The 15289-nt window shown below is 43.0% G+C and overlaps 1 protein-coding gene across 1 annotated transcript; it reads right to left on the bottom strand.

Moving 5' to 3' along the window:
• Positions 1-1172: 1172 nt before the first annotated feature.
• On the bottom strand, positions 1173-10090 carry lrp10 (low density lipoprotein receptor-related protein 10). The gene is made up of 10 exons (XM_030753268.1): positions 10051-10090; positions 8339-8537; positions 8131-8163; positions 7739-7883; positions 7179-7372; positions 5518-6047; positions 4998-5434; positions 3995-4189; positions 3297-3426; positions 1173-2486 (listed from the first exon to the last, which is right to left on the bottom strand). The coding sequence occupies exons 2-10, from the start codon at positions 8385-8387 to the stop codon at positions 1830-1832; spliced, it is 2370 nt and encodes a 789-aa protein (XP_030609128.1). The 5' UTR covers positions 8388-8537; positions 10051-10090; the 3' UTR covers positions 1173-1829.
• Between the last annotated feature and the right edge of the window lie 5199 nt (positions 10091-15289).

Below are 15289 nucleotides of genomic sequence, written 5' to 3'. Positions count from 1 at the left end.
AGATTTTCCCTCAAACAAAATCAGCTGTTTTGTGCCGTTTTTTTGTAAAGTGTGAGGTCACTTTAAAGATGAATGTAATGAAGAGGGTTTGAGTATTGCTGTGTTCAAATATAAGTTATCAGGCCCAAACAGAAGCCATCATATTGAAACCTGTATGTGGGGTGCAGCATAGAGAAGCACTTCAATAACTGGAGTCGGTATTATTACCTGGCAGGTGACTGTGACCTCAGTACGTCCGTGCGGTTTCAGAGCTCAAAAGTAAAACAGCCGGCTTTGTTTTCAGCATTTTCCTTTTATCCTGCACAAAAGAGCAGTGAGCTGAACTCCTGCCTTCCCACCAAGACCAGCGCTCCCTCTCTCGCTCTCTCTGATGAGTCTGCGTCTACAGAAGTTTTGAATACAGAGCACAATGCAACAGCTCTTACATCTGTGACAGAGGTGGCAGGTCCCCCACCCTGCCCCCAAAAAGAAAACACACAGACACACAAATTTAAAACTAAAAGTGCAAATCATTTAATCTCAGCCATATTTTTTAACCTATTTACAGTGAAGTTGACCCAAATAATCATAAAATCACTTTCTCTCATTTATCCGTGTTACACAGCAAATTTAAAACCTCTGGCATGTCCAACCCCCCCCCCCCCCCCCCCCCCCGATACATTCAACAAAGCAAAACAGAAACAACTCAAAGAAACAAAGACGAAACTAGCCAAAAAAAAAAAAAAAAAAAAAAACACCACAAAACTCATAATAATAATAATAACAATAATAATAATACAAATGGCACACCACAAGTCTGTTGAGTCAAAATGTGAATGAACGAATGCTGTTGAGTCTCGACAGGAGTTGAGGTTCTTTTCTGAATATGGGGGCTCCCCTGTTATCACTAGGGCGCCTCATCTTCCTGTGCACACTTTACACACATCATAAAATCAGGCACCAAAGAGATTGTCTTTTGATACGTTTGCTTTTTTTTAAGGTTACATTCATTCACTGGGGGGGGGAGGTGTTAACACACAGTTATATTGAAATCAATGTGCACTAGAACAAGGGTATCCAAAAGGTTATTGCCAGCTTGCAGAGTACACATGCATGTTTTTTTTTTTTTTTTTTTTTTAAATATTGGAGAGAAGTCACCATGATGATGTGAGGAAAAAGGGAGCCTCTGTGTGTGTGTGTGTGTGTGTGTGTGTGTGTGTGTGTGTGTGTGTGTGTGTGTGTGTGTGTGTGTGTGTGTGTGTTCAGGAATCCTCTCAACATCCTCGAGACATCTACAGGAAACTCCTTAAAGGCACTTAAACAGGGGGATTTTTTTGTGATATATCATGAGACTGGGTGCAAGTGAAGTACGCTGAAAATACTCCTCATGTGCAATCACACTCCGCTGTTTACACAAGACTAAAATGCAGTTGCATTCACACAGTCGCAGTCACACAAACACAATTTCCATGATAAGAGCTCTAATCATTCAACCTGACAGTAGCCTGCCTCAGTATCTGGATAAGGAAGATTCTTCTGTGCAAAAATTCACCTTCTACGTGCAGCCCAGCGTTCATCGAGTGCTCACACCTAATATTCATCTACAATTCTTCATCAGCTGTGCCTTTAGTCTGCACTTTCTTAAGGAAGTCTATTTTAAAAATACTCAATTTCATATGTCAGCAACTCAAAGCAATTTTAAAAAAAAAAAGGCACCAGACCGGCACAGAGAGGAAGAGTCTCACCGCGGGCCACTCCTGTGCTTAAGTTCAGACAAATGTGGAAAGACTGGGTTTCAGTTATTATAGTGAGAGACAAAGAGGGAGGGGAGGGAGGGGTGACGTAGGCGTTCAGGTGAGCATGGGCACATCGTCTTCTGAAGTGTTGTCCTCAGTGAGGGGGATAAGCAGCACCTCGTCATCCGAGCAGGAGGAGGAGGAGAAGGAAGGTGAGGCAGAGAGGGGCATGGAGTTGGTGGAAGAAGAAGACGAGGGCGAGACCCTGAAGCGGGAGATGCTCAGGCCTATCGTGTGGAAGATGGAAGCCAGAGATGGGCTGCTTGGGGGGACAGCAACAGGAGGAGTGTGGGGAGTGACGGCGGGCGGAGCTGGGGGAGCGTACGGAGGGGGAGGTGGGGAGGAGACAGGTGGAGGTGGAGGCAGCGGCAGTAAAGGAGGCGGTGCTTCCAGAGGTTGCTCCTGCACCGGCTGGGCCAACAAGCCAAGTTTCTGGGCCACCGGCTGGTTGACCGCCTCCACGGCCGACGAGGAGCTCGTGGGCGTGGAGCGAGCTGGCTCTTGCCCTGACGGAGCGGCGTCTGACTGTTGCTGCTGCTGGCTGGAGTTTGATGACTGAGTGGGCCTGGAGGCGGGCCTGGGGATCAGACCCCACCTTCTCATGCGGCGAACAGCCCGGCGGATAAATCGGGGCCTACGCCTGCGGTGTGGGGAGCTGGCGGCATCCTGGCGCAGGAGCTGGAGAATTCCTCTCAGAGAAAGAGATGAGGTCTGACAAGAAGGAAAATGAAAAACACAGATTATTTCAAATTCCCTCGACAGTTCCTGTTCAGCTTCTTAAAATGATATTTAAAAAAAATAAATAAATAATAAAATCATCCAGGCTGCGAAGTTTTGCATTCACATGACACTAATGAAAGTTTCAGCAATGTGTAGGCGGCTTCAGCTAATCCCATCAGGCAGAGGGAGTTTTGTTTTACATGCTTTATCCCTCCGCCTCCTCAGCTGTCTCACCGAGGAATAATGAAGTAAACTTGCACGGCAACAGCACATTAGCCTCATCTTAATACTCCTCCGACTTCAGCCCACATCCAACTGGGGATCAATAAGGCTGCTAAAGAGGAGCTTTAAGACAGATAGCACTACTACAGACTAATAGTGTGTGAATTAATGTAGAGTAACAGCTCTCTGCTTTTCTTTAACGGGACCAGAGGGTTGTCATACTTCTATTTTTCAGACTTCAGAGTGTTTAATTACATTTATTAACATCCTTAATTCAGAAAACCTTCAGCAGGTGTTGATTTGCAGAGTCGTACACGTTACTGTGCTTTAAAGTAAATTAGTTCCTTTTGGGGGTTTGAACACTTCAAGATGCAAAAATGCTTTTTAAGTGCTCAGAAGCAGCACAATGTAGTGTTAGTGTCAATAACTGATTAGAAATGCAGGGCAGGTTTGTAGTAACATCAGTTTAAAAAAAAAAAAAAAAGACGACAGGATCTGTGACTGATGAAATCCTGACAAATTCATAATCATACATCCATGCAGGCAGTTAAAAATCCCTGTGGTGCTCTACTCTCTCACCTCATTGGGGTTTTCCGTGGGGAAGTCCTCCACTGGTGGGATGATGCCCTGTGCGATCAACTGACCATAGGAAGGAGGAGCCTGTTGCTGGATGAGCTCCGCCTCATGGCGGCTGATTGGAGCAAACATGCTGCCAGAGAATACAGATGCTCTTAGATGCATTCACTACTTACAAAGAACATTTTGTTTTTTGGTTATCCACATACAGTACAAATACATATATACACACACAAATATACATAATATAAGAGAAATACATTTAACGATTATACTTTTTATGGTTAAAAAAAAAAAAAAAAGCAGGTAGGTAACTTTTAAAACCCCGCAGGTCATTGGTTCCTGTACATAACTGAAACATTTACTTAACAACAACAACCTAGCATTTTTTTCAAATTTAGTCAAAGATCAGAGGGTGGAGAGTACTGTCAGAGCTGTAGGAGGCTGTGCTATCCATCTGAGAGTTACTGTCTGGCAGTTCTGGCAGCAATTAAAGCCAGAAGTTAGTAAAACAATGTCTGCATCTCCTGACTCATCAGCTCAGATTATCAGCACAATATATGACTCAGTCTTTCTTCTTTTGAAGTGACAAGAAAGCCTCATTATGCTTCAACAAAGGAGCAAAAATAACCCAGAGCAGTGCAGCAGAAGCTCTTCAGCTGCAAGCAGTGAAAGCATAACAGAAGCACAGCAGCACTTACCTGTACTCCCTCGTCCTCAGCGAGTACAGTTTACAGGTGCAGCCCATGGCGATGACCAGCAGAAGTCCACAGACCAGGCTGCCCACCGTTGCCGCGGTGATGACCTTGCGGGGCAGGATGACTGTGCAGTTGAGCTCGTCTGTGCCGTCTTTACAGTCCACCTGGCCGTCACAGCGCCAGCTCTCAAACACACACCTGCAGAGGGAACAAAGGGCCGTTTGTGATTAGGACAAGCTGGAACAAAATGAGCGACAGGCTCCGTTACACAGAAGAATGTATCCAAAGCCGCCTGCATTAAGACCCAGAATAAAAACCACGAGGCTGTAAACAGTGAGAACAGAAACAGGCCGAGTTAAAAGGATCACCACACTGAAGCTCAAAGCTCTTAATTCAATACACATTTTCTGCTTTTGTTGAAGAGCGAGCACAGTGGAGGATAGTTGGGGCACCGTGGCCTTTGATGTGATAATAAAAGATGCAAAAGGTGACTGGATAACATACTATTGAAAAACAGCATAATGAATACCATTAGCATCATTATAATGCTTTACATTTAGCATGAACAGCTACATTTAAAGTTCTGGAGGGAAAAAGAATCTCTAACTTAAACTTAAATCTTAAAAATGATAAAAAAAAAAAAAAAACAACTACAGAATCATCACACATTGTTGCACGATGAGTGATATTTTTACTGTAAAGAAGCACAACCACAAAAACCACCATCACAGAAACGTCCATTTAGACTCTAAGACGGTCACATGTCGCATGCACACGCCCTCTAACACATACTTGTGTTACAGTAAGACACGCCCAAGCCTGAAACTCTATTAACCTGAATAGTTATATAACAAGGGAAAATAAAAACAGCAGTGCCTGTTTCCATGTCAAGGAAAATGAGCCTGATAAGGTGAGAATGACCTTTAATACCAACCCCCCACCCCCACCCCACGCCTCACTCCTTTTATATTCTGCCTGAAACTCTGCGCCATGGGCGCACACTGACCTGTCGCTGTCACAGTGAAAGGTACCCGGCTGGCACACGGTGCAGTCCCTCTCGTCGCTGCCGTCAGCACAGTACAGCTGGTAGTTGCACCTCTCGGTCACTGGGTAACAAACTGGTCTGCTAGCATAGTGGGTGGACGCCACCGCTCTCTGTCCTGCCATTCCACAGGCAAACTGGTTTTGACTGCAGCCCCTGCAGCCCTCCTCATCCTTCCCGGTCTCAGGACAGTCCCATTTCCCATCGCAGCGTTGCTCCTGGGTGAAGCAGCCTCCCGACGCTCCCCCGCACCGACCTTCCCACGGAGGGCAGTAGCTCCTGACGTGAAATGTGGCGTTAAAGCCGATTGCCTCCAAGCTTGAAACTTTGTTATATGCCAACGACATCACGCCGGTGTTGGATTCAACTTGGACTGATTTGGAATTGGAGGAGCAGGTGATCTGTCAAAATGCAGAAGGTTTTTAAATAACAAGTTTAAAATGAAAGGAGAGAGAAAAATGAATGTTAGGATGAGTAAACTCACAATTTTAATAATGTCTCCTTTGCCTTCCTCTCCATTGTAGACAGTGAGTCGGTCCCTAGACCCCAGCGCCAGCTGCTGCAGGTCCAGTCTCAGCGGCCTGGAGTCCTGAGGGTCCAGAGTCCAAACACAGTACTGATTACGACCCTGAGAATCTGGAGGGGAGAAGGTCCCATAAAACGTCTGAAGGAGCCCTCCACAAGGCCCTTCAATAGGAGTGGGTGTCACAGCACGTTCCCTGTGTGTCTGAGGCTGTTCTCGATCCACCTGAACCGGATCGATCTCTTCTGGCGAGAGATAATCTTCCAAGTCCCCCTCAGGGGATATGTCCCAGTAATGGTTCCTCTCTGGATACATCTCAGTTTGATCCTCTGGCTTGTTCACCTCGGCGTCACAGTTCACCTCATCGCTGCCGATACCGTCAATACCTTCACCGAGACACTCCACCTGCCCATTACAGCGCCAGGAGAGCGGAAGGCAGCGACCCCCGTGGCATTCAAATGATGTCTCTGGGCAGTCGCCTTCATTTGGATCTGTACAAAGGAAAGACAATAAGGGATATGTTTTTATAATCTTTGGAAAAGAAGAGCTGGAACTAGGGCTGCAACAATTCATCAAATAACTCAGTTCCAAAAATCCTCAATGCTCATTTGTGATTTGATTCTTCATTTAATGCAGGACTCTGTAGAGCTCACCATGTTAAGTGTATCAACCACATCACAATAAAAATAGATGGGAGCACACGTGTGAATAAGAAGTATGACAACTTTAAGTCCGTGTGGCCCCCAGTTTGTTTTTCCACAAAGACTGATAACACACCAGCAGTGACAAAGCCATTGTAGTTTAACATGGAGTCTGTCTACACACAAATGGCAAAGAGCAAAGAGGCGAGCCGTTACGGAGACTGAGCTCAGGTGGAGTCAAAAGAGAAAAAAAAAAAAAAAGCCGCACTTGTTCCTGTGATCACCAGTAAAACTTTTAATGGGAAAAAGCTGGAGGGAGTCCTTCATCAAACCACCTGTTCAACAAGCTCCAACATGAAGAAAAGTGAACTTTGTAGCTGTGAAAAATCTACAGAAAAGCTACAGAAGTTAAAATACGCAGATGAACTGTTAACTTTATCTGACACAATATTTAAATCAGGCAGCCCTCCCACTTCCTGTCACAGTGATACAAAAAGGGGGGGGGGCATGGGGTGTACGAGACCATATATCAAGACTTTAGTAACAATATTTTGCAGACTTATATTAATATAAATCAAATAAAATTATTGATTTATATTTATATTAATATAAATCAATTATTTTAATTGTCTTAATATTTTAAAATATAAGGAGATTGTATTTGTGGTTATTTATTTTTGCATTTAAGAGAACTTTTTATGATTGTATGAAAGTAGGATTTTAATATGGCACATAAATATGATGAAAGGGCTTTACTTTTTGACAGATGTAAGTTAATTAAAAACACTCATTTCTAAAATAGAAACCAATAAGCAGCCCATTTTAAAAGACTTGTGTTTCTTCTCTACTGAATATTTACTATTGCTAATTAATAAGACAAAAGCATATTTTATCCGATTACTTGATTAATCGATGGACTATTTAACAGGATACTCGATTACTAAAATAAGTGATAGCTGCTGCCTTAGCAGGAACTCATACCTCTTGCGTAGTTCAACAGAAATGATGACACAGGGTACAGATGAGGGAGGAAATGGTGCATCACTGTAATATTTCCCCCTGGAAGTTCGACCGGCTGCGGCAGCTTGGAGCCACACAGGACAATCGGCTCGCCTCCAGCTGATGAATTTATAGACACCCATTCTTTTTTACAGCGGACAGAAAACTGAGAGAAGCTGCAAAAAGATTTGCAATAAGAGAAAGTTTGCATCAGTGAAGAGAACCTACAGTCTCTCAATCAAAGACAAGGTAGCTCAAAAACCAATAGAAGATTTTAGTTTTTTTTTTAATCTTTGTTTCCCCCTCTGAGTTATTCATTACATCATATCCTAACACAGAACATAATCAAGCAATAACAAGTACTTACACACTTTTAATATAGCAAAAACAATCAATACATTGCACAGCTTGTCTATGTACTCTGTTAATAATTATCCCAGGTCACCTGATTTGCAGTAAATGACTGGGAGTAAATACCATCTTTGAGTTGTGAAAGTGCTATCTTGTTTACACAGCCTTTCGCCTCCCTTCAGCATCTGTACCTGAGAATGATCGGCTCGTCTTCCGGGCCCGTGATGGTCCAGCAATCATAGATTGTGCCGAAGCGGTAGGACCAGCTGTGGTAAGCAGAACTCCTGATCACTCCAATTTTTTCGTCCAGCACCTGAAGGGAACGGCCACAGTGGGCTGTGACAAAGACAAGGACGCAGAGTTAGTAAAAGTAATTTCCATATTTAAATAAATGAAGTGCTGCTGTTTGATGTTAAACCTGTGCGGAGTAAAGGAAATGTCAAAACTTGTTTAAATGTGAACATCACTAAACCAGGAACGATGGTGTGGTTCACCATCAGTGGGTTTGAAGACTTTATGCAAATTTAATCTCATGAAATGGGAAACACAACATGGCGAAATGTGCACAGATTTGTCTCCTTACGTGCGCAGAGGGCAGGTCCATAACAGCTCCATGCTGCAGAGGAAATAAGCAAAAACAGACGTGCTTTATAACTGCTGCTCACAGAGACTGTAAATGCTGTATGACATGAAAAGTTCAAACATGACCCTTGGTTGCTAAACATTTAAAGCAGCCACCTCAGAGAGATACACAAACAGCCAAAAGCACCGATGAATGTGTGTTCACTCACCTGTTATGGAGAAAACCAGGAGGGCAGGGAAGCTGTAACTGATTTTCATTGTGGAAATGCTTCCTCTTTAAAATGTTTAAAAGCACTTTTTAAAAAAAATAAAAATAAAAAAAAATAAATAAAAAGTTAAGAGGGGTTAAAAAAATTTTTTTAAATGTCAGAGAAGTGCCATTTCAGGAGGTCTTGTTCAAGACTTCGCCTGCAGAAGAAAAGAGAAGATGAGAGACGCATTAAGATCCAGGTGACCGACTCACGCAACGACATCAAAACTCAGCTCAACAACAAACGAGAAACAAAAACATCTGGGCTCAGACTGGCCGTTTTGAGATTTTATAGACTCTTTCATAGTTAGCATAAAATAGTTGCTTCCACAATCAAAACCACAATAACTCTGTCTCTGAAACATTTAGCTGTCAACAACAGTTATAAAAGAACTAGTATAAAAGAACTTAAATAAAAAGGAGCCACTTTCAGCTGCTGCCTTATCCATAAGGGATCACCACTGCAGGCAGCTGAACATGTTTGATTTGGCAGATTATTTAACACCGGATGCCCTTCCTGATGCAACCCCCAAGGGGATCTGTCTCTCTTCTTGGGACCAAATTGGGGATTTTTCACTTGTTAGGGGACTGTATAAACCACTAAACCTTACATGATGCAACTTAGAAATTGTTAATGGTGCATATTGTATCCAGCAGAGCAGCTCAGACACCAGCACTGTCTCCACTTTATGCAGTGGGTCTAGCAGATGTGCACAGATGATGGAAAAGAGTCAAGTGTTGTCTTCAAGATAAATTTAGCACTAGTTTGTGAAATACATGTCTGAGAAGTCATAAAGAATTTAAACAGGTATTGGGCCAGTCGAGCTGTAGTTTGCACCTACTATAGCCAAATATATAGCCATTTATTTACATTTTATTCTCCCTCACTACACACAAACTACACATAATATATTTTATAAACATCCTTATTTAGAGTGCAGTTGTTTTCAAACTAGTTTAAGTCATAAAAAAGAACTTTTAAGATGAACATGGTTACATAAACACAGCAGTGAGAAATGCCTCTGCGCTTACGCAACACACACAAAGAAACACATTAGCGCTGCCATGTATTACTATAAGTGGAAATAATCCATTAATGGAAGAGCATCGAGGCAGGAAAACTTAGCAAAGGCCCCTTGACCATAGAGGCTATTTTTGATCTTTATTTACACGCAGTCACACGTAACACACAGACACACAAACACACACACCGCTATTTCCTTTCCTATAATCTTCTGAACAATGACGCCAGAAATGCTCCCACTTCTGAGATAAAACCCCGTCAAACTAACACTTCCCCCTCTCTCTGTCGTATTCCCAGTAAGGCAAACCTGCACCGAGCTTCAGTTCTGCTTGATTAAATTCATATTTTTTTCTCTACATGTTAAGATCTCGACCAGAGATAGGGAAACGCCACAGTTTCGGTTTGAAGAACGGAGGGAGTAGCAGCTCTCCTTCTTCAGAGCTCTAACTGCTAGCTCCCAGCCGAGCTAACGGCTAACGCTAACATCCTCACTCCTCGCTCCGTTTAAGGAGCCTTTTACAGGCCGCGACACCCCCAGAAAAGCTCCCCGAGCACGACACGGTTGGTTTAAACGCCCAAAGTAACTAAAATATAGAGTCCAGAAGCACAAATAATACACGTAATTCATGAAAATACAGGAACCTTACCATGACAGTCGGCCTTTCCTGTTGACAATTTCAGAGCTACTTCCTTACATTTCAGCACATGACGTGAGGGGGCGGGGCTCGTGACGCAGATTGTTAAAACTACAGTTTTTCTCCCATTCATAAAAATATCCACAAATATATTTTTAAACATCAAGCCGTTACACTGAATTAAAATTCTACGAGTCTTTTTTTAAAAACACTGCACTTTAACGCATTTATATAAGCAGCATTTGCAGAGTAGACGGAGGCTGAAAGGTGAAATGTGCATTTGTCAACACAAGGTGTCAGTGCGGGATGACGCAAACGTCCAACATCGGGTTCAATTCATAAAAACGGTGGGCCCCGTAAATATGAATGTCCTGATTTAAATGTACTTTATTCTACTGTTAAATGTCGCCAGTAGAAGGAGGAAAGACAGAAAAGACACAAAGCATTGCTCTGATTTAGTGATGAATGTGTTTGAGTAACCCAGATTTCTCAGATTTTGTGCTGAATTAAAAGAGTTATTTGTAATCTGTTTGTTTCCAAACCAGACTCATTTAGCTCAAATACATTTTAGGGAATAACACCTTTCTTTTCACTCCATACCCCATTACCTCTCTCTTAAAATGTCTATGAATATGTTGAAGTGTCTGCAAGCTGAAGATTTTGAATTTTCTCATCCCACTGTGATGTAGTTTTCATAGAAGACTCCTGGAGAATGGTCTACAGACCATCCATACATTCTCTTCTGCTAGCCCAGCTGCCATAGGGCAAGAGGCAGGGTACACCCTGTACAGGTCACCAGCCTGTCACAGGGCTAACACAGAGAGACGAACAACCATTCACACTACTTTCATACCTATGACAATTACCAATTTAGAATCACCAATTAATCGAACCCCAGTAACTGCATGTCTTTGGACTGTAGGAGGAAACCAGAGTACCTGGAGAAAACCCATGGAAACCCATGGAGAACATACAAACTCCACACAGAGAGACCCTGGCCAAGGTGGAATCAAACCTAGCACCTTATTGCTGTGAGGCAGCAGTGTTAACCACAATTCCACCATGCTCCCTTGGTCTACAGACCAGTTGTGAAATAAGAAATTGTGCTTTAAACACAAAGAAGAATCTTTGTAAAGTAACAGTCACACATCCAAGTGAAGCAACAGCACACAAAAAAGTGAAAAGCACTCTTTTATTCTTGGACTTTACTACAGTGGCATAGCTGCTCAGCTCATCCACTCTCTGAAACAAGACATCCTAGTTGAAATGAAGCTTTAAACACAATGAAAAGTGTGCACTGCGGCCACTCTCTGTGCTTTTCATACAGCATTTCCTGACTCTTCTTGGATTCCCGCCCTTTGGCTCCGCACACCTGGAAGTAATTAGCTCACCTGTCCCAGATCAGCTCATCTGCTGCTACTGCGTAAGGTGGTGGTTTGCCTTCAGTCATTGGTGGACTGCTGAAGTGATGTTAGTGAAGCTGGCTCCCTTGCTTGTTGTGTTGCTTTGGCTTTTCTGTGAAAGTCACTTACCCTGTTGTTTTCTATGTACTGTTCTGCAAACCGGAGAGCCGAAGCTTGTGTTTGGTGAGAGAAGGAACTGTGGACTTACCTGTTGGTCTGGAACCAAAGATTTCACTGACTGAGAGCTTTTCCCTGAACTAAAACAGCTCCTGTGTGCTTGTGAATAAACATGCTGAATTTTTAGAACTGAGTCCTGCATTTGAGTCCAATCCGCCTGAGTGGCTGTGACAGACTCCCAGACAAAATCTCAGACTCCACAGAATTGCTGCTACTTTGATGCACTCCACAACATTTCAGAGGAAAACCTTATACTTTTAAATCTGTTTTACAGCTGCAGTCTGTTAAATTTGAATATATAAAGTGTAAGATTGGTTCATTAACTGAACTATTTTTAAATGTTAATGCACCAAGTTTGCAACAATATTTTGCACATTTTGCTCATAGGTGAAGATTTCAGGGGGACACAGGGCCTCCAGCAATATGTAGAACACATACATTTATTTCCCTCAGTAACAACAAGAGGCAGAGGAACTACTAAAAAATGCTCAAACAAGGGGAGGGCAGCAATTTTTCTTATCAGTCTTGTTTACACACAAAGTATTCCTGTGAATAATGAGTTCATACAGTCACTGTTTTGTGACAAAACAAAATCCCCACAACACACAAACCCACTCTGAACTCAGTAAGCAGGAGTGCAGCGTTTCCTCCTCTTGTCTGGAACCACAGAGGAGCACAAAAAAAAGGAGGAGGTCTAGTATTAGGAAACTATGCAAGTTATGAGGCACTTTTTTTTTTTTGCTCAACTGTTGCTCCCAGCTTTCTAACTCATCTAGAGTGAAATGTCTGACCACAAAGACACAGGGGTCCTTAAAATCATAGCATACACTGCCTGGCCAAAAAAAAAAAGTCACCACCTGGATTTAACTAAGCAAATAGGTACAAGCCTCCTGTTGGATAATTACTGCATGGGCGATTATCTTTCAGCTGGCAACAAGATATTTAACCCCAACTGGTGCAATGAGTTGCTTCTCATTTCTTAAACAACCATGTCAAGAGACACATCGCTTGGTCATGGAAAACATGTCAGTCTGTTTGAGAAGGGTCAAATCATTGGCATGCATCAAGCAGAGTAAACATCCAAGGAGATGCTACTAAAATTGGGTTAAGAACTGTCCAACGCATTATTAAAAACTGGAAGGATAGTGGGGACCCATCGTCTTCCAGAGTGATGGGCGCATCAGGGTAAGAAGAGAGGCGGGTGAAGAGATGCACCCATCATGCCTAGTGCTACTGTACAAGCCTGTGGAGGCAGTGCTATGATCTGGGGTTGCTGCAGTTGGTCAGGTCTAGGTTCAGCAACATTATGTGCTCAAAGAATGACGTCAGCTGACTACCTAAATATATACTGAATGACCAGGTTATTCCATCAATGGATTTTTCTTCCCTGATGGCACGGGCATATTCCAAGATAACAATGCCAGGATTCATCGGGCTTGAATTGTGAAAGAGTGGTTCTGGGAGCATGAGATATCATTTTCACACATGGATTGGCCACCACAGAGTCCAGACCTCAACCCCATTGAGAATCTTTGGGATGTGTTGGAGAAGGCTTTGCGCAGTGGTCAGAATCTGCCATCATCACTGCAAGACCTTGGTGAAAAATTAATGCAACACTGGGTGGAAATAAATCTTGTGACACTGCAGAAGCTTATCGAAACAATGCCACAGCGAATGCATGCCATAATCAAAGCTAAAGGCGGTCCAGCGAAATATTAGTGTGTGACCTTTGTTTTTTTTTTTGGCCAGGCAGTGTATTTGTGACATGTTTTAACCATGCAGATTTTTTTAGCAGAAATCTTACTGAGTTGAAATATATTAATATATTTCTGATTATATGTAAGGGTGAGAAAACCACCCCCAATAATATTTATGTCATTATAATATTCAGATGGTTAAAATTTGTTATTTTCTTTAATTGTCACATTTCATGGTGTGATCCAGTCTGCAATGAGGGAGTATCTCCTAAGAGGAGGGAGTCCAGCAGGGGTAAACAGGCAAGGCCACTCACTGTACTGAAGTATGCCTAGTATGAGTCTAAAGACTGTGTGTAAAACGTGATGATGTACTATGTCTGTGTATTTGCAGGTAAGCAGGCTATACAGTAAAGATGAACTCATAAATTCATCAAATCAAAATTGGGCTCAAAAGAAATCAGGCTGAGGTGAGGCTGAAATTATTGAAGCTGTAGTTAGAGCCATAAGTCTAAGGCTTCATGATATGCTGGAGACTGAAATAGATCTCACCCTCTCGCAGCTTTGAACCATATGGATGGGACACTACAAGGAGGATAGGTCCACAGACCTCTGGCTGATGAATATCACCCAGGGAAGCAACAAGCCCCCACAGAACTTCCTATTCAGGGTGACTGAGCTGAAAGAAAGACTCCTCACATCAGCTAGGGAGCCCAGTACAGCGATGAACTGATACAGAAAAAAATCCCTACGAGTTACTGGTACAAGTTTGATTAGTGACGATGTGAAATACCAGATCAAAAACTACCTGGATGATCCAACCATCATCGATGATGTTTTGATTGCAAAGACAAAGCTTTGAATGGGAGAGGCAACAAAAATTCAGAAAGAAAAGCAGAGAACATGAGCAGGGGCACAAGCAGTTCAAGATTTCAACCAATCCCATTTGCTGGGATTGGTTGAAATCAAATTCAGGTTACCCACAGAAGAGATTGCCCAGTTAGAGGTCCTCGTGCCAGTATTAGGGTCTCATGAAGATGAGGTGGTGGAGGAGCTGATCATTGGCTTCAATGCGATTGAATACATGTTAGAGAGCCACCTCGTGCTGTGGCAGAGGCTGCTAGTACATCATTCTCCACTGACTGTATAAAAAGCTGAAATTTTCTTAAAGGTAAAGAAGAGTGGGGATTGTGGGCTAGGTGTGAACACAGCTAAACAAAGGTTGTTGAGTGTAATGTGAGAGCAGGCCCAGTCCCAGAATGCCAGGATGTCCTATTTGAGCCAAGTCCCTATCCACAGCTGCCAGAGGGATTGGAGGTGCAAGTAAGTGCAGCTCATCTTCAGCAAGGCACCTGGATATGCATCACCCCCCCAGTCACTAAAACCACAGCTCATGAGATCATGCTGCCCCCAAGAACTGTTCAGGGACAAACTCAGAGGATTAGAACTATTTACCCAGCTAACACAAGACCAGTAGAGATAAAAACATGTTGAGACAACAAGACCAGCCACTAAAAATACAGCCGTGTCAGCAGCAGATCAGATGACAGAACAGAGAAAAGGAACAGGCAGCAGTAGTGCAGGTGTATGGGACCCTCCAGTCCCCCTTGACCACCTTCCCCCAGCACAGCAGCAGGTCAGACAGCTCAATGACCCTACACCTGTAAGGCAAACATACCTTGGGCAGGATCACAGGTTAAATACTGCAGTCAAGTTATTAAAAAAAAATGTTCCAGATTTGCATTAGTGTTTGTCATGAGATTGATTCAGTAATATTATGATGCCGCTTTCCAAAGGTGAATAAGAATAAGAAGACGGTGTTGTCAAAAGAATTGGCATGGTAACACATTATGCATACTGTACTCAGTAAAGATGTAGATACCCATCATAATGATGGAGAGGGCAGTGTTATCGTGCACAATGACACCTACTGCAGTGGTTCTCAAATCCAGGCCTCGTGGCCCGGTGTCCTGCAGG

Source organism: Archocentrus centrarchus, chromosome 18 (assembly GCF_007364275.1).
Source record: "Archocentrus centrarchus isolate MPI-CPG fArcCen1 chromosome 18, fArcCen1, whole genome shotgun sequence".
Taxonomy (NCBI): Eukaryota; Metazoa; Chordata; class Actinopteri; order Cichliformes; family Cichlidae; genus Archocentrus; species Archocentrus centrarchus.
This window is presented reverse-complemented; position numbering and strand designations above follow the sequence as displayed.